The 19,829-nt window shown below is 44.6% G+C and overlaps 2 protein-coding genes across 2 annotated transcripts in view; one reads left to right on the top strand and one right to left on the bottom strand.

The window, feature by feature from the left end:
- Positions 1 to 6,698, bottom strand: part of LOC134539869 (actin-histidine N-methyltransferase) — a 28,865-nt gene extending 22,167 nt beyond the window's left edge. The window contains exons 1-5 of the mRNA XM_063382214.1: positions 5,893 to 6,698; positions 5,110 to 5,205; positions 4,614 to 5,024; positions 2,818 to 2,882; positions 2,246 to 2,304 (exon numbers count right to left, since the gene is read on the bottom strand). Coding sequence (XP_063238284.1) covers positions 2,246 to 2,304; positions 2,818 to 2,882; positions 4,614 to 5,024; positions 5,110 to 5,205; positions 5,893 to 6,016 — 755 coding nt within the window. The 5' untranslated portion in view covers positions 6,017 to 6,698. The remainder of the gene's footprint in view (positions 1 to 2,245; positions 2,305 to 2,817; positions 2,883 to 4,613; positions 5,025 to 5,109; positions 5,206 to 5,892) is intronic.
- Positions 6,699 to 10,685: 3,987 nt separating this feature from the next.
- On the top strand, positions 10,686 to 19,727 carry LOC134539800 (glucose dehydrogenase [FAD, quinone]-like). The gene is made up of 3 exons (XM_063382070.1): positions 10,686 to 10,799; positions 14,132 to 14,275; positions 17,368 to 19,727. Exon 3 carries the CDS (start codon positions 17,376 to 17,378, stop codon positions 19,239 to 19,241), a length of 1,866 nt encoding a protein of 621 aa, XP_063238140.1. The 5' UTR covers positions 10,686 to 10,799; positions 14,132 to 14,275; positions 17,368 to 17,375; the 3' UTR covers positions 19,242 to 19,727.
- The last annotated feature ends 102 nt before the right edge of the window (positions 19,728 to 19,829 follow it).

Below are 19,829 nucleotides of genomic sequence, written 5' to 3'. Positions count from 1 at the left end.
GGACACCGTGCAGAGCCGCGAGCCCGCGGTGATCTTCTCGGACACGGACAAGGAGCAAGAGCTGGACTACGACGGTGCAGAGGTCCCGGGAGGGTTCTCGGGTCCCGTGCGGTCGGGCGTGATCGCCAGCGGCGCGGTGCTCCTGCTGACCGTGCTGGTGTTCGTGGGGATCCTGGTGGCGTGCCGCTGGCGGCAGAGGCGTGCCCGGCGGCGCTACGTGGAGGGGATAGTGGGCGCGCGGGAGAGAAGCACGTCCACGGACGAACTGCGAGGGAAGGGAGCGCATCGCAGCCACACGCCCGTGCTGGTGGGAGCGCGGGACCTGTACGGGCGGGCTCCCGACGCTCGCCGGTACTACCTGTGGAACACCATCAGGAAGACGCTCCGGTACAAGTGACCGGCATCGCACTGGCACCAGAGCTCGCCCGTACGCCTACTGCGCGCAGGCGTTTCACACTCAGCTGCAAGCTGCATAACTCAGTGGAAACCCCTGACTGTACGACAGTAGTCTCCCTGCACAGCGCTGATCACACCCGCCCAGAGGTGGCAGGCCAGGACACCCACTCATTTTAAAATAGATTCTCTAAATAAGTTTGAAAGTTGTATACACTATACTACATAGGTACTGATATTTTCCTTATATCTTCACTTCACGTTGTCTACACAGAACACGTTGAAGAGCAGGACAAGTTAAATGCTGCCCCACCCACATCACTAATGTATTTAGCAATAGAACCCAATAAGTTTACGAATGTTGCCATATAAACACATTTATTCAACTTTTAAAACTATGTTTTAACTGGAATTAATGATTCAAAATGAGTATTTCATACTACCTTATCATATCAACTGTACTTTGATACAGTTTACATGGACTGCAACAGTGGCAAACAAATATTATAGTGCAATAATGTCATCAATACATGTATATGTTCACCTTGCAAAATATCTATGTTAATTTATTTTTTGTACTATATTATACAATATTAAATTTGTAATGTGACTGTTACTGTATCTTTTACTAAAATTAAACCATCTGTGCACTGTCATCTTAATTTCAAAGCAGATTTGTTGGTAAGATAGTCAACAACTCAGAAATTAATGGTTTGAAATACTTTACTTTTAGGTTCTCACTAATTGAAGAAGTTCACGTGATCTCTGGCAGTGTATACTGACTCATGACGGTAACGCACGTACACAGTGCACAGAAACCAGATTCTAGACTTGGCCTGTTTTTCACAAGCCAAGCAAAAGAATATCACAGACTTCTCACAGTTACATTTATGCACGATGTTCCTTCAACATGCACATTTACATTTCCTAGCAGAGTATTCAATACTTGGTTGTGAGAGTGAAGTTTTTTAAAATCCCTTAAACATTTTGTTTTATATAACAAAAAGTATACAGGTTGCTAAACGCTCTAGCTACAATTGACTGACGTCTAGGGTAACAATGTGCTCATTAGATATCACGTTAAACTTCAAGCTTACGATTAATTAAATGTATTCTAAAACTTCATGATTTTACCCCAGCATCCAAAATAACTTCTGACTATCCGTGTTAACCGAGACCTCTCGATGCCCAGAAAATGAAATCCTGGATAATACGTTTGACGCTCCTGCCGGGCTTACGGGCGGGCGGAAAGTGGTAAACAGCAGTGTAACAAGCAAGATAGAGTCGAGAACATGAAGCAGCAGTCAGGGCTTAACGTGTTAAGTGTGACATGCGACAGCTGAGAGGGGGAGCGACATGAAGGGTAGAGCACACAGCTTTCTGACATGGTAGCAGAGTGGTTAATAAAAACAGAACGGCCACGCGAAGACATGTGCCGGAGGGATGCCTTTCTTCTTACAATTACAGAATATAACAAACAAATATAATTAAACTAAGTTCCCGGTTAATTGAGAGTGTTAATTTTAGTGTCAATTATTTACACACCTTCAGCGCTCTTCATTTGAAATATAAATCTATTAAGTACAACTATGTTTTATTTGGTGACCCGACAGTTCCTTGTCTTTACTTGTTTTGCCCATAGTTCATGTGCCCCACCATGTTTGTAAAAGCTAGCAAACATTCAAACAGACCAACAAACTTCATTCACAAAACACTACATTCTGCATGCTTGGCCATGACCAGCTGACTATAGTTCACAATCCAAGTTCACTTCCAGCATTTACCGAGCAAGAGGAAATGGTATGCCAGAGGTAGTGTCCAGACACACGGCAACAGGACAGGGTGCACTCACCAGTACTCCTCGTAGGTGAAGACTTCCCTCAGAAGCTCGCTGGCCGGGTCGTTTGAGTTCTGCAACACCAACCACCAATCACAGGCCTGCAACCCCTCCACCCACTCGGCTGAACTACAGGACTGCGGGCGGCCACACTAACACAGGTCTGATCCGGGGCTACCGACCCGACCACGCGGCCACACGGCCCCACTGGCTGTGGGCACGGCGATGCTAAATAATAACAACGATAGAAGACGGTGGGCATCAGAGGGTGTTTTTATTTAATATTGATTTTTACAATTACTATTACAAGAACATTTTTACCTCAAATAATACTGCAAGTTATATATCAGAAAATTTTGTTTTTGATAAGATGAGCAGTTGTTCCAACCTATTAAAATTATTATAAAACAATAAAAGAACCAGCATTTCATATTACGAAAAGCTGTTTCAAAATGCAAATTATAATTAGCATGGGAACCCCAGATAAAGGTAAAAACTAGGTTTTTTCCAGTGGCGAGACGTTGCATGTAGGGATTGGTTACACCAAACACAGTATTGTCTCGTGTGTATCAGCACGCAGCTCGTACCTGGAACAGCTTGTTGAAGTAGGCGTACTGGCGCGCGATGTTCCGGCACTGCTTCAGCGCTGACTCTGCAACCACCACGCACAGTCAGGCACTGGGACACTCGTTCCCGGCACACAAGACGAGGTCAGGTCCGTGCAATTGGACTTTGTTCGATGGTCATTCAAGTATAAACCGGAATTTCTTTATAGATTTATTGGTGACATAAAAATACAAATGAAATGCATTATTTTTCTACATTTGTAGTTTCATTCAACACACATACATTTTCTCTATTGGACAAGAATTTTTTGATCCCTTAATGAAAAAAAAAAGGTTGCACCAGTAGCCAATTGCACACGTACTGTTCAACTGAAGCGTCATCTTCAGATCTTACCCCACCTAATGCTTCCTTCAGTAGACCACACATATGGTAGTCACATGGGGACAAGTAAGGACTGTGTTCAAGAGGTTTCCGGATGCTGTTTATGTCTTTGATGTTCCACTTTATCACACCATTTCAAAACTTCTGAGCCCTATCAAACATTTGGGTTTGCTCAGAGTCGCTTCACTGAACTGTGCTTGGAGGGTCTTCACAATTTCACTCGGCCAGAAAACGGATAATGCGTCACGCAACTGATGCTGGTACTATCACAGCGCTACTGACATGAAAGCAAGTGTGAGGGCTGTGTGTATGTCTGTCCTCGACTCCCCGCTCATGTCTCTACTTGAGTAAAATGAACCTAATTCCTGTTTATATTTGAATGACCCTCTTATGAGTGTATGATTTCAAGAATTCCTGCTTGCACAATCTTCGAACATGTTCTACTTGGCAAACACAAACCAACAAGCAACAAAAAAAAGTTTTCATTATTCTTTGTGAAGAGAGTAAAGGCAGATGAGGTGCTGATAGTTTCGTGTTCATGTGCCGACGACAGTGCACATAAGAAAAATATGCGCCTATTTCGAGGCAAAACACAAGCATTCTACAACTCAGCTGCAGCAGATGTAAGCCAGTCGCACAAGTCACCCCCCAGTGCTCAGTTCGCCCCAGGGTCAGACTGCACAGCACCATTCGCTAGTGCCATGCGGGCGCTAGCGACTGGTCAGTCAGCGGCTGGGACCGGGCTACTGACGCCCACAGTTTCAGTTCATATCGAGGCTTGGATGCTGTAACGGTCAAAACTAAACTAATCACAGAGCTGGCATACAGTGATTCTACCCTCTGATCTGAGATCTATCAACTTTAACACACATGCAGTGTTTTGATTTTTACTAACACGTATTTATCCTTAACAGTATTCTGTCAGCTCTTATCTATTTTTAACGACCTGCCAGACTCTCTTCTCCGTAAAATACTTTAGCTGATGAGGGTGTTTGTAATGGTCACAAATTACCGTGTTAAATCCAGCTTTACTATATAGGTCTTCTCAAAATTTAAGTGGCCAGATGTAGCGAAAAACTCACATAAATTAACACTAAAACATTTCTGCATCCTGTTGGAATTTGGTCCCCACCCAACGAGAAAAACTTCTGTGATCACGAAATTATTACAGACTTTCGAGATCTCGCACAACCGTATTCTTAAATGATGATACTCATTTTTTCAAAGTGTTAGTATTCAAAATCGAATTGAATACGAATAATAAAATATTCATTAATACATTTAAAAATTCAAATATTCCCACAGGGCTACTTATAGGGTATATTTTCCAACAAGACATAATTAATTGTTGAATAAAAACATGTATTTTTCTGATACATTAAAATTTAACACAAAATTCAAAAACTGTAAGATAATAACGACAGCTGTGACGCACCGAGGGTGGGCGAGCCCTTCAGCTCCTGCAGCTCGGCCGTGCTGAAGGCCAGCACAGTGGTGTACGTTGCCGGCAGCACGCGCAGGTACGGGCGCCAGAAGGAGTCGGGCCGGAACTTCTCCACCAGCAGGCGCAGCGAGAGGGCCACGCTGGGCATGTGCTGCAGCATGGGGTCCTGGACGAGCAGCGGTCCCAGCGGGGAGTCCCCCGGGCCGCCCGCGGTCAGCATCACGGCACGGGGCACCGCCAGCACCAGCTGGCCCTCCGCCAGATCCACCTCCGCCCGCAGCCCGCAGTCGTAGCCGGGGAAGCTGGCCACGCTCAGCCCCTCGAACTGCGCTCCGTGCTCCAGCATCCACGCCAGGAACCCTGGCATGTGGCCGGTGCGGTCCTCCGCCGCCCCCTTCATCTCTGTGGGCAGCCGTCCGCCCTCACGGAGGTGCTGGGAGCGAGACTCCCGCTACTCTCTCCCGCCTCCCGCCTTGTGCACACCCACCTGCCTCCACTCGCGTCAGCTTCTCCAGGATCTTCTGGATGTCAAGGTGAGTGTCCCATTCCCGGGAGACTCCCGGCTGCTGCACGACGCTGCTCGCTGTAACACACCGGCTTTCTTGTGGCACTCGTTCCTTTTCAGCACTCTTCCACCATTTTATTTGTAATAACTCGCTTAACTCCTTAGCTTCAACAGTAAACAATTAGTGTGTAAAAACCATGTTTCCCGATTTTTTCTTTCTGTTCCAAAAAGCCGCTCTGTGCCCATATCCTATTTAATTCTAAGTGTGAGATTTAAAGACAAGTAAGCAACTATTATGATTAATGGGCCATTAGGGGCTTTCTTCAATTTAAAAGAAAAATGAATGTCAAAAACTGGTTCTGCTTCTGTAATGATATAATTTATTACTAGCTTCAATAGAGTTGTGTAATAGCATTTTACACTAAAGAATGCAATTAGTTTGACAGTTGTGAGTGCTCCTCAGAACCTTGTCTATAAAATACGTAATTACATAAACCATTTTATTTTCAAGTTCATTCTAACTACATTGTTGTTCAATGGGTAAATATGTAGTTTAGCGGTATTTGCGAGAAAAAAAAGTTATGTGCCGTGTTATGCTGTAGCGGATAAAACCCAAGTAGTAATGTTTGTTTTTGCGGTGCTTAACCGTACTCATAGGTTATGTTCAGAATTGAACACATAAATGCAGTTATTGCGTAAAACTAACAATGTCAAATCTAGTACATCTGCATCACTTTATAACACAGCATATATAGCCCCACATACCTTTAAGTAACTTTTCCACAAGATTATTTACTTCATTCCGTTTCTGAGGAGAGAGTTTCTTTAAACCACTTGAACGTTCAACAATAGGTCTCCCTTGTGCTTTAGCACCGCTTTTTTTCCCCATGGTAATCTGAGACGAAAGGTTATTGGCATAATTGTTCAGACCTCATAAGAATTTTTAGTTACTAATTCACATTCTCTGGCAAAAGCCACGTTTCCATGACCCAATAACTCCTTTATTGTCCCCGTGACTATTCCTAACTCCATGTCTCCGTGACCCTAATTGGGCAGTGACGCCAAGCAACAAGAGATGAAAAATAAAATTTCCTTCTTCCCTTCAAGTTATTAAATTTCCTCTAAATAAATGCATCAATGTTCCTTTTTATTATTTATATTTGCTTTTTAAAGTTTGAACCCTTTGTGTCAGCCGACCTGCAAAAGTTAAATAGGCGAATATTGTAATATTTTCATTGGGTTTGGCGTAAACTCTAAACGCTCATCACAACACGTAATTCAGCATCGGTGTTCATTGTGTAAATGGGTATTTTTTGTGCCTAAAGGCGTCATATAATTTTCCACACAATTTCAATAAAACCCTGTAGCAAATCCAGTCGTTACCACTGCCATGCACCAAGTCCTACATACACTTAACCTACAATGAAGTTCCACTAAAACATTTTTTTCATAACTTAACTAAAACTATTGAATATAAATTGATGTCCTGCCGTTTTATGATTTCTGGACTTGTTGTTAGTGGTAGCTGAAGGTGCCAGTTAGCCTAAATTGATGAACCTTGTGGGCCAGTTCACAGGTAGAGCGGAGACTAGTCTCTGGGTGTGACGTCAACATGTGGCTCGTAGGAAATAGAGTCTAAGCGGCAGAGACCCCTCCAGCTGTTATAATCACCGGAGATGCTAAGTTAATAACTTAACTAGGCCCCCTCATACCTTCTAATGCCCCAGAGCCCACCACTGTTTTGTCTGGCAGTTGCACCCGTGTTGCCTGGCGGGAGACGAGTAGCCTGGTAATTGCCCTCGTGTGGCCTGGCATGAGGCAAATATCTTGGCAGTTACCCCCCTGTTGCCTGATGGGAGGCGAGAAGCTTGGCAATGCCCTTCATGTTGCCTGGTGGAAGGCAAAAGGCTTTGCAGTTGCCGTCGTGTTGTCTGGCGGTAGGCAAGTAGCCTAACAGCTGCTCCAGTGTTTCATGGTGGGAGGCAGGGGCGCAACAACAGGGGGGGCAAGGGTATTTTGCCCCCCCCCCCCCTTCTGAAACCTGGAAGTGGGGGCAAACGGGGGCAAATAAAGTGCTGTGTAATCAATTTTTAGATAAAAAAAACTGCTTAAATAGCACCATTTTCCACCTTGAAATACAAATTTTCCCGGGGGAGAACCCCCGGGCCCCCCGCTTCAATAGGGGGATCGATGTTTCTTTATAAAAAGGTATATTGCCCTCCCCCCCCCCCCCCCTTTGGAAATTTAGTTGTTGCGCCCCTGGTGGGAGGTGGAGTAGACGACATAGCTGTTGCCCCTGTATTGCCTTGTGAGAGGCGAGTAGCCTGGCGGTTAATTTGTATTGCCTGGCAGGAGGCGTGTAGTGTGAATGTTGCTCTAGTGTTGCCTGGCGGGAGGCGAACAGCCTGGCAGTTGCACTCTGGTTGCTTGGCAGGAGGAATGTAGCCTGAAATTTGCACCTGTGTTGCCTGGTGGGAGGAAAATACCCTGGCAGTTTATTTTGTGTTGCCTGGCGAGAGGCGAGTAGACTTGCAGTTGCGCCCGTGTTGCCTGACATGAGACTAGAATATTGGCAAGTGTCCCCGTGTTGCCTGGCGGGAAGCGAGTAGCCTGGTAATTACCATTGTGTTGCCTTGCGGGAGGCGAGTAGCCTGGCAGTTAGCACCGTGTTTCCTGGCGCGAGGCGAGTAGCCTGGCAGTTGCCTCCGCGCCATAAACAGCGCTGGTCCTGCCGAGGCGTGAATGATGGCCACGAGTGTCAACATTGTAATTTGTTCTGAATGTCGTATAATCGCTTTAAAATGTAGCACTTTCGTGCAAGATATTATTGCTTCATTATATCTGACGTTCTAGTTTTTAAAGATGCAACAAATCAGGGAATCTTACTAAATACAAAAAATATATATAATGTGTCTAATATATATACACATACTTACACTACTAACAATCTTCTTACTGGTGTGACTAATTCATATATCTAATGTTGTTAACCGTGCCGTGGATTGATAACTCTACTCAGCATACATGTATAAGATTATATCATGATTGCAATGTTGCTTGATAGCTACATTGCATCAGCTGTCACAGGACGCCGAGCTGTTGTCACGGTCTGAGTCACGGCCCCAGGACGCAGCGCACCCCGATAAGTAAACGCCGCCATTAGCGAAGGCGTGGGCGCTGATAGCGACTCGGCTCGTGCAATTAGGAGCCGTGACGGCGCATGGCAGCGTTATTGTTTGTTATATTACGGTCGTTAACAGGCGAGTAGGCGGTGATGCTGTCTCTGGTCCTCTCCCCTCCGTGTGGCTATGACTATATCATTATATCACTAAGTACTATATGACTATACCACTATCTATATACATTTCTATATCATTACATAATTATTACGTGACTTGGTATATCACTATATATGTATATCGATATCAATACATGACTTTATCACTATATGGATGTATCTATATCAATATATGACTATACCTATAACACTATATCTTAAATCACCATATGACTATATCACTATAACACTGCATTACAATATCATTTTATAACTATATTATTATAAACCTGCATGACATTATCACGATATATGATTATAGGCTACCTATATTACTATATCACTAAATTATGAAGTTAGTGTGGTGTGTTGAATATAGTGTATGCAGTAGCCTATAAGGTAATTTTAATATCACATAATGAACTCATGCACACCCACAAAAAATAAAATCACATTTAAACTATTATGAATATGGTAATAAATGCAGTAAATGTGGAAAATATTAATAGTATTATTACTTCTGTTGAAACAAAACATTTTCTCTGAATGTTCAAAGATTATATATATATATATATATATATATATATATATATATATATTTGTAATATTCAAATTATTCAGTTTAGGTAGCAATGTTTACATAAAATTATGCATATAACTGAATTTTAATTTCATGCAAGATATATTATTTAAGTGAGCTGCCCTAAAATGCTTAGTAATACTTCAAGATTTAAGTGTTATATGCATCAACATTCGAAAACACTCCCACCGCACTAAAGTGCTGCCAAATACTCAGGGTTCGGTAGAGCCGTGAACTATTCGTCTGCAGGCGGACAGCACAGCCTTCAGGAACTCTGCTATTGCGACGTAGAATGAGCTAAAACTATAATTGGGACATTCCTTTATGGACATTCTGTACTTCAACAACTAGGTCTCAGTCTCGATAACTAGAGTTTCTCACCCATGGTCTAGCCTGCCTGCCTGCCTGAGCATTTTATGCGGTTCATAATTGTGGGTAGTAACACGTCACAAAAAAAAAAATGTTGAAAATAAAGGTGTCACTCCAATTATTTCATTTAAATATTTGCTACAGCGACCGGCGACAACATTCCCGATGGGTGTGAACTCACTCATGCTTCAGACGCTCAGTGAAGGTCACTGACCCCGCCATGTCCCAGAGCGCTCGCCGCGGTACTTGCAGTGAGTCGGGGGCACAACCACTCCTGCTTGTTCTCCCTCGAGGCTCCCGCTCGTCTAGCATTGCGTGGTCTAGTCAGTGTCTCAACAGGCTTTGTACTCTTTTTGCCTCTCAAAACAATTTCAGTGTTTACAAGATTAAGTAGTAAACTACGTAACTTGTACAATCTTCAACACGTCTGTATTTTTTTTTTTTTTTTTTACCTTTATATGTGTATACTTAGATATTTTATATTGATAAATATATAAATTGTTCACTTATTTGCCGTTTAAATGTTATCTGTATTTGTTTTCTCTATAGCCTAGGCTATATTTGTAAACGCATTGCTGTTTTACAAACATGTGCATACTTGTATCTAATTATTATCTTTAGAGGCTATGTTTGTAGCTGTAAATTTGTTGTTTTTTTTTTTTCTCTTTTTATATTTACTTTTCTGTCTGTACTTATGGATATTTAACCTATATTTTATCATGACCTATACCACTATGTGAAAACATTTGTGTGGTCAAATAGACGAAAATGAAATAATAAAAAAAGTACATAGTAGTAATAATTTACCTACCCCATGTTTTGAAAAAGTTTTTTCCCCTCCTGGATTCCTTCAGGTAGTTAAAAATTAATTTAATACCATTTTTTTTTTGTAGATTCAAACTATAGTAGTTGGATGCCTTATAGCTAGAGACTGGAAAAATTCGCGCTTTCGATGACCTCTAGGATAGACTCCATAACCCTCTAAATACTCAGGCAAATGCCACTTGCTCATTGGATATTGACTCGTGACACTTGTCAACTGGGACGCTTGCGATTCGATACTTTTTTGGTTGAAGGTTTCCCATTGGCTAAAAGTCCTTCAGATAAACTGTAAGCCAATCACAGAAGCAATATAAATGTACAGTTGTTTGGATTCTAGCATATCGTGAAATGAATCCGCGAATTTTTCCGGTCTCTACTTGTAGCTTGTGCGATGATGCTGGAGTGCCGCCCAGCAGGGTGAGCGCTGAGCGGTGACGGGTGGCGGAGTGGGGGTGACAGGGAGGGGAGGGGGCTCGTGCTGGACCTGCCTGGAGCCCGCAGCCTCGGCCAGTCGCCTGCCCCTCCAGGTCCGGTGCGCGTCTGTAGCTGGACCAGCCTCGCTCGGGCGAGCCATGCCGACCCTGCCGCGCGCTGCAGCCTGTCTGCCGTGTCCCCCGGAGGCAGGTCAGTGGTCCTACTGCTGTCAGCTGCTACCGTCTGTTCAGTGGGGACTTTCGCCATACATTACCTGTAGGCCGAAAGTTTCACATGGTACGTCGGAGACTGTGGCCCAATTGCGGAAAATTTACAAGCATAGCAGGTTCCGAACTTCGTCTTGTTGCTGAGCTCCGCGAAGTATCCGGTTGTAGGTTGTGTGGTGGCAGCACTGCTCCGAGCTCGACTCAGTTCGCTGTCAGCTGTGCCAGTCAGCTCCGAGCCGACCCTCGCCACATGCTTCATGCATCATGCCTCATGCCGCATGCCTCATGCCACAGCCAATGGTCATGACACCGAGAGCACTGCTAGAGGCGGTACTTTATAGCGGAGAGTTTTACGTGCTTGAGTATTTTCAAAACGCTAACTTACTGACAACATTACTGGCTGGCAGAAAAAAAAACAAATATTTAAAATGGCGTAGTTATTTTATGACGGATCACTCGTTACGTAACACAGCAGCTGCACTGTGATTGGCCGGCAGAACGCGGGACGCCGGTAAACAGTCGGGCAGAGTGTTTGGACGGCCAACACACAACCTCCGACATCGAACGTGAGCAACATGGTGGACGTAATGGTGACTTAACAACGCTCTAGCCAATCACACTCGAGGGCTGGCGACCTTCTCCGCCAGACTGCGCTGGTGTAAGCCTGGCGCCGCCGGTACGCCAGATGATTGGCCTATGTCGGCCAGGTCCGGCTTCACCTTCCATATACGATTATTGTTTTTTCGCTCATTGTAGATTTCCATAGAGAAATTAATTGAATATTATATTATAGAAGCGATTAAGGATGTGTTAACAATCTGTATAAAAACGGAAAAGGAACTTCTGTTGAGTAACCACGGCACAAATAGTTAAACAAAACTTAGAATTATAAATAATTGTTTGACTTTTTACAAATGGAAGATAACAAATAGCATATAGGTGGTGATACCATTCGATACAGAAAACAAATTGTAATGTTTATATAATTGTCCTACATAATAAACTATTTCATGAAAATGAGATATTACAACCGGGGGAAAGGGGGGGGGGGGGGTGATGGGACCTTAAGAACAATCTTTTTACCGAGAAATTTAAATTTGAAGTCCCATCAACTGATTCACAAACGGGGCCATAAAGCGAAGTTGTAAACGTAGCTGAAAATGAAAGTCACATTTGTGGGCGTGCGCAGAGGCAAGCGACAATTAGGAACAGTTGTTGTTGTGAACCGTCATGTTCGTCGTGTCGAGAGCGGTTGTCGCGTCCTTGCACGAGGGACACGACGACGAGTCCACACGACACCCGGGGCTGGCGCCGTCGCAGGCAGACCCCAGTCTTGCATCACTGAGGCCCACACACGCGCTCTGTCGGAACTGCCGCGTGTCGCCAGTCCATCAGCCCATCAGCTGAGTGTCGTGGCAGACATCTTTCTCTAACGTCAAGTGCAACAGCAATCGTAACAACCGAAGTTTATTCCATATTCCACGATGAAACGATACATCGAACAGTAACAGCAACCAGAAGACTGATCGTGTGTGGGGAAGGCTTCAGTTCAGTCCAAACGGACAGTTAAAACAGTTCGTTCCGAACTGAGCACATGGACTTGTGTGTGCAGAGGGCCTCAATCCAGTCCAAACTGTCAGTTCGGACTGAGCAGTCAGAAGTACGTGTGTGGGGGCCTTTAGACCCTGACTTTCTTGTCGACGCTAAACAAACAAACATACTTGTTATATCATGCACATGGTTGTTTATTTTGAACATCAGTTGTTATTTTTGCATTCACGAGTGTATGTACAACAATACTTAACATCTACAAACCCCACGAGCAAAAAAATATATATATATCACGCGCTCTTTGTTAAATCGACAGGTATAACTAACAAACTAATAAAAATACAGCACAGATTATTTTGAAAATAGTTCATTTTAAAGTAATCTTTGTTGCCAGACAGAGAGTAGACGTGAGTAGACGCGGATGCAGTGTGTGCCGTCGGCGGGCTAGCACGTCGCGCTGCTATGTTCAACAATGAAGCGAACTTCCAACAGCCAGGGTCGTAGCCTGGAGGGGGTAGCTTGAGGGGTCATGGGGGTCCGGACCCACCCTTCCGGAATTTAAAAGAAAAAACAGTTTGCGCAAAGAGAATTAGAAAATAACAGCAATTTATCTGCATAAGGTTACAAAGATATAATCTTGGAAATATTATTGTGATCACTCGTGGGCAACATTAGTGTATTTCCTACATATTGCAGACCTTATACACATGAATAGCAGGGATTGTGTTTTCGAGTACTTATAGTCTGTATTTCATGCCAGTTTGCACATTTGTAAGTATGTATTTCATATAATGAATGTGTGTTTATTAACATTAATATATGTATTTATGACTTGTCTTAATGAAATCAAAGAACTAACAACAAATTATTAAAAATAAAAAAAATGAACAAAATATAAAATGTCCACTTTTATTTTCTCACGCAAAATCATCACTTAATAAGTCTATGTGCAAACGGAGTAGCCTACTGAAATTCTACTATTTCCTGCGATTTTAGTTTGACAAACAATTTTCATTTTAAAATTTCAATATTCTATTATTAAGATCAATTACTTGTAAATATATATATAATATTGTTACTACTACGAGAGACCAGACCACGATGCCAGGTTCGGAGCTGGCTGGCGGCTACTGACGTCACGCGGCGTCCACTGACGTGAGGCATGCCACGCGTGCCTGGCCGGATTACAAGGGCCGTCGCTACCCCCTTCCCCTCCGCGTCCTGCACGAAGCCCTGCCTCGGCGACGTTATTCACCGCTGAGCGGCCTTGCGAATTCCGCGGGTCGTCGCGTGAGCTAGCGACGCCCTTCTCGACTGTTCGGGAACACGCGGCTCATCAGCCCCTCTCGTTCCTCCGAGGACACCCCTGGGTACTGGAGCCGCGACAGTGAGTGCCGTGAGGAACTTGCAGACATTCAGTGACTTGATAAACATTTGAGTGTCAGTGATATGTGTTTAGTGTAAATATTAGTAATCAATAAAACTGTGATAAATCTTAATTGGGCTATCCATTACGAACCCAGTTCTCCCCACATTAATAAACCGCAACAATATGAACCCCCTGGCTAAGTACTTCTACTAGTGTCGGGCCTTACGTCTACTCTGGATGACAGGCAGGTGTATAGTGCTAGGCCAGGGTGTGTCGGAGCTGCCAGCTATCCTGGCTGCTCACGTGACTGCACAGTGTGGCAACACTGTAGCATGTGGTGTGATTGTTGTGTTGGCACACGTGTTTGAAAATACACAGAAACTGTTTCCTTGCAGGCGTGTCTCGCAGTTCTTGACCGCAGCTGTACCTGCGCCATCCCTCTGCTGCGAGGAGGGGAGGGTCCATGCTCTTAGCTCAACCAATCACGAGCAAGCGGTGAGACGCCAGGCCTGTGAACTAGAGAACAACCAACCAAACAGGTACAACCACGCCTTGCAATAGTTAGCCATTCGTCACGAGTTTCAGCTCTAACTAGAGCAATTATTGTATTATTTTAAATTACAATATCTTTATTTTCTGATAAAATTATTTTGGCAAGAGCTGTATTTATTTTATCTGTATTTACTTGTTAGTCTGTCCAAATCAAACCTTCTGATTGCCTCTTCCTTTTGGTCCATCCTTCCAACAAACCGAGTTTGTTTCAATCTTATACATATTAATAAACATTGTTGGCGAAAAAAAAAATGATAGAAATTATTGAATGTTTCTAGTTTTAAAATAACTTTTAAAATTTGCTGTCTTAGTTGAGCGTAACATATAAATTTTAATGCCATTTTATGGAATAATTGCATCCACCTGGTGATTAGAAAACTCCGTCATTTTCAGATAAAAAGTTTGTAGGTTGCAGTTATCTTAATATATAAAAAAACTTAAACACTAATTATAAGTTTTTTTATGAATTTTTAAGCAAGTGTTTTTATCTTGAAAGAAAGAAAAAAATTCATTTCTTGCACTGCCAATTAAATCTAAGTGTTTTTATCTTGAAAGAAAGAAAAAAAATTCATTTCTTGCACTGCCAATTAAATCTAAGTTAAAATGAGTAAATAAACGGATGGCCATCAGGATTAATTAATTAATCTACGATATTAAAAGTACGTGCAACTGTATCCAAACAAACTAGAATGGACATTCCAGTGTGTTTTATTCTGTAGGAGAACTCGTTGGAGCTGTGGACGCAGTGCCGGGCTGTGTCCCGCAGATAAATAACATTGTGTACTTTATGTGGCACGCTTCACAGCCTCGCTTCACAACACGGCACTCACGTTGTCACAAAGGCGCCGTGTTTACTCAACACTGCGCTGCAACGTTTTGGCAGCTCGTGCTTTCAGAAGCATTATTTATGGTGGGAGGGGGGGGGGGGGATGTGTTACTCAGTTTAACGTGGTTAACGTAAAGACTCGACCATTTCGAAAAATGGCTCATTTACAACGCAAAATTCTTGAAATGCACAAGTGGTTGTAAAAACCTCAACAAAACCACAATTAAATTCCTTTTTTTTTTTTTTTGGCTAAATTATTAAAATAAAATAACCATAATTCTAACACTTTTAATATATTTTATATAAATTTAACAAAATAAAAACAGAGAGGTTATCCATCTGCTGCTAAAACCATCCCTGATAAAATAAATTTTGTAATTATTTTATTAGAATTATATGAAACATATTTGTGCATGAATATTATTTGTATTAGAATTAGGCCGTAGCTTTTGTACCAACAATGAAGCACAAATGCCTGGCCACAACGAGTGAAGCCAGGGAGCAGCAAACATCCTACAACAGCAAACAAACAAATACGACAAGATTTCTATTCCAAAACTGTTCTGGACGACACCCCTCGAGGCATTGCCGTCTGGAGTGTGTGGGATGCGAGACCTCCCCTCTCCGTGGCCAGGAGCTCCAAGGACATCCTATAGAGGCTGTAGAGGCTGTAGAGGCTGTAGAGGCTGTGCCCGGAGGACGACCTCTCCGCTGGCTGCGTCCTCTTCGTGGGCGTCTGGAGTCTGCGATGCCTTTGTGTGTCTTACTGCTGGTGTGTCGGACTGTGTGCTGACATCTTGTTGTTCAGTGGCTTAAGGGTCTTGCGTCCCACATTGTTTCCCGTCAACCTTGTGGGATGAAGAGCGGACCTATGAAGTGTCGGAGTAGTAGTCGGCTCTAGTATCTGAGTGAAGCTCTCTGCAAGATCCAAAAAGAGCATGCGATGCGAATATACAGCCTCTCCCGCTTACGGCAACCCATAGCCTTCTCGTGGCGCCAGTGTTTAAACAAATATGGGAAATGCCGGGGGTGCCCACTCCTCAGACTTCCTCGGTATGTCGGAACGGGAATTCTGGTGGATTAGTAAGCTGTGGGTAGGTGACTACGACTTGCTACTGCAGAAAGTCCACCGGGGGGTTTTGGACCCCCAAACCCTAGGTGGTGTCTCAAAGCATTGGATTCAACGTGAAGAATCTAGGATGCATATGGAATAGCGAAGGGCGGTAGCATGGCGGGGTTTCACTCCCTGTCCGGGCACCCGGGCTCTGGCAAAGCTGTAACCTTCGGGCGGTGGATGGTCTAAGGGATGGTAATTAAGGCAATCCTTGGTTTGGTGTTACCATACCTACCCGGGCTCTGGCAAAGCTGTAACCTTCGGGCGGGGGATATGCTGATATTGAAGTACCCAAGGACATCCAAGTCCGGATTAGGGGGTGCTCTCCCGCTATGAGGCTGCCTGGGAAAGCACTATACCTGAAGATGAAGGGTGCCATGGGACTGATCCTTTACTGTGATAGTTCCCTGCTGAGATTTCCTCTAATGGCTCAGGATCAGGATCGGAGTAGGAAACGTGGTGGTAGTGGTCCTCCTATGCTTGGAGAACACTCCGAAGGGTCCCCGCCCTGTTGAAGAGTGGATGTGTTGAGCTACTTAAGCTCGGGTACTAGCCTGCTGAGCTAGTAGAGGTTGGATAGGCCTCAGCTGGATCACGAGTAACTGGGTGACCGAGGGGTCCCAGGGATGTGAGAGGTATGGTTCCATGTCGTTGCTACTCAGATCCCTCAGAGGGGGCTGGCTCTGTTGGAGGTCTGGGGGTAGACGGCGGAGCTGGGGGTGTTTCGGTGGGGCCGAAGTTGGGATGGGTCTCCTCAACCTCTCGACCTAGTCGGGCGCTCTCCAGTAACATGCCGCGATTGGAAACGGCGAATCTATTTCCCGGTTATAGGAACCCATGTTAGGCTCTGGTGACAGTGTCTGGCATGTAAAAGACCCATCTTTCTCCTAACCAGGACTATGCCCTAATGGGATTACCTGCCTGGGGGAGTATTGATGCAAATTTGAGGTGTGAACCTAATGTACATGTTCAGTGGCTGTCTTGGGCGCGGGGGCAGTGCCCAAGTCACAGGACAGGGCAGTTTCGTGTGAACAGCAGACAGCAGGGTGTTAGCAGACAGCAGGGAGCGAGAAACACACAGCTGGGTGCGAGACGGACAGTAGACAACAGGGTGTGCAAAGGACATGCATGTGTTGCAGGCCACATCATGAGGCGACTGGCGCTGCTGCTCCTGCTGGTGCGACACTCGGCCTCCCAGGCGCTGCAGACAGGCGATGCCCTGGCGACCATCCTCCGAGATGGCGTCGCTCAGGCCAACAACGAGCCCCGGGACGAGGTGGAGATATACAGAGAGTACGACTTCATCGTGGTGGGCGCCGGCAGCGCGGGCTGCGTGGTCGCCAACAGACTCACCGAGGTCCCGGACTGGACCGTGCTGCTCATAGAGGCGGGGCGCGAGGAAAACTACGTCATGGACATCCCCATCCTCGCCAACTACCTGCAGTTCTCCGAGGCCAACTGGAAGTACAAGACGGAGCCCTCGGACACCGCGTGTCTGGGCCACACCAACCGGCGGTGCAACTGGCCACGTGGAAAGGTCATGGGCGGTTCCAGTGTTCTCAACTACATGATCTACACTCGAGGCAACTGGCGCGACTACGACAACTGGCGCAGCATGGGCAACGACGGTTGGGGCTTCGACGACGTCCTGCCCTACTTCCTCAAGTCCGAGGACAACAACATCGAGGGGATGGAAGTGGACGAGGAGTATCACTCCAAAGGAGGCTACTTATCCGTTAGTAACATTCCTTATCGTACAGCCCTAGTTGATGGGTTCATCCAAGCTGGCCTGGAGACAGGATCTAGAGTCGTGGACTACAACGGCAAGACCCAAGTTGGTATCTCTTATCTGCAGGTCAACATGAAGAACGGGTCGCGCTGGAGTGGGTCCCGCGCTTTTCTTCACCCAATACGTGACAGGAAGAATTTACATGTGAAGAAACAGTCACATGTGACTAGAATCCTCATTGACCCCAGAACAAAAGCTGCTTATGGAGTGGAGTTTGTGAACAAGCGTAGAACGTTCAGAGTGATGGCTAAGAGAGAGGTGATTGTATCTGCAGGTGCCGTTAACTCCCCTCAGCTTCTCATGCTGTCTGGCATAGGTCCACGGGAGCATTTGAGAAGTCTCAAAATACCTGTTATAAAAGATCTGAAAGTAGGCTACAATCTCATGGATCACATAGCTCTTGGTGGTCTAGTTTTCATTTGCAATTCTTCGTCCTTACGAACATATGATTTAATAGCCAATCCAAATAACTACATTCAATATTTTTCCAATCAAAGTGGCCCTTTTACTGTACCAGGTGGTTGCGAAGCCATATCATTCTTTGACCTTAAAAATCCCAATGACACCGATGGATATCCTGACATGGAAATATTTTTCCAGGGTGGTTCTATAGTTTCCGATCCCACGCTGAGAAGAAATTTTGGAATTGACGATACATTATTTGACGAAGTTTACAAAGAGATTGAAAATGAAGACACGTGGATGGTTCTACCGATGATTTTACGGCCAAAAAGCAAGGGCAGAATTATGCTCAGGGATATAAATCCTTACCATAAACCATTGATATACGCTAACTATTACACAGTGAAAGATGATTTGGATACGATGGTAGCCGGCATCAAGAAAGCGGTGCAACTAGGCGAAACTGCGGCCATGCGAAAACTGGGCTCCAGAATCCACGATAAGAAGCTTCCAGCTTGTCGAGGATTCGAGTTCGGGTCGGACGAGTACTGGGGCTGCGCGGCGCGCCAGCTGACCTTCACCATCTACCACTATTCGGGCTCCTGCAAGATGGGGCCCGCCGGCGACCCCACGGCCGTCGTGGACCCCCGCCTGCGAGTGCACGGCATAAAGTACCTGCGAGTCATCGACGCATCCGTGATGCCCAGCATTCCCAGCTGCCACACCAACGCCCCCACCTACATGGTGGCGGAGAAGGGCTCGGATCTCATCAAGGAGAACTGGGGAAGACTACGAGACACCTATGTCTATGGAAAAACTTGATACCAATCACCCATGAATGGACACTACTTTTCATCAACATTCCTTTCCATGTCAATCTACTGCTTGTTGCGTAAGCGGTGTTCCTGTAGCTGGTAGAAGTACTAGCTGATGTGCAAAACAAGGAACAACCAGAACTGTGATACTAGCGGGTTGATGGCGAACCCAACCTTCCTTTAATTAATGACTGTAGATTTTAGTTTGTGGAACAATTATTACTAGGTATCAAAAAAATGTATTGGCTTTCAGAAAGCATTTTTTAATCAAAATTAGCAATTTTTTTTTCAAAAGAACAGTATACTGAATAATTTCTTTGATTATTGAATATATATATTAGAATCCCATTTAAGAGTAAAGGTTACTGTATACAGCTGTGTGAATGCATTTCATTTAGGTACGGTACAGATTAATATTCCCAATAAAGGTTGTTGAATAAACTATTTTTCTACCAATGTGGAGTGATGAGAAAGAGCAGTGCTTTCTTACTCTGTTTTTTAAAATGTTAGGGTGAAGATATTTACAAAAGATACAGAGTTGCAAGTAAAAACAAGAAATTTTTTATGCCAAGGGCAACATTTGTAGAACTAGCCT

This window comes from Bacillus rossius, chromosome 16 (assembly GCF_032445375.1).
Source record: "Bacillus rossius redtenbacheri isolate Brsri chromosome 16, Brsri_v3, whole genome shotgun sequence".
Classification (NCBI taxonomy): domain Eukaryota; kingdom Metazoa; phylum Arthropoda; class Insecta; order Phasmatodea; family Bacillidae; genus Bacillus; species Bacillus rossius.
The sequence above is the reverse complement of the archived record's forward strand: the minus strand, read 5'-3'. Positions and strand labels throughout refer to the sequence as shown.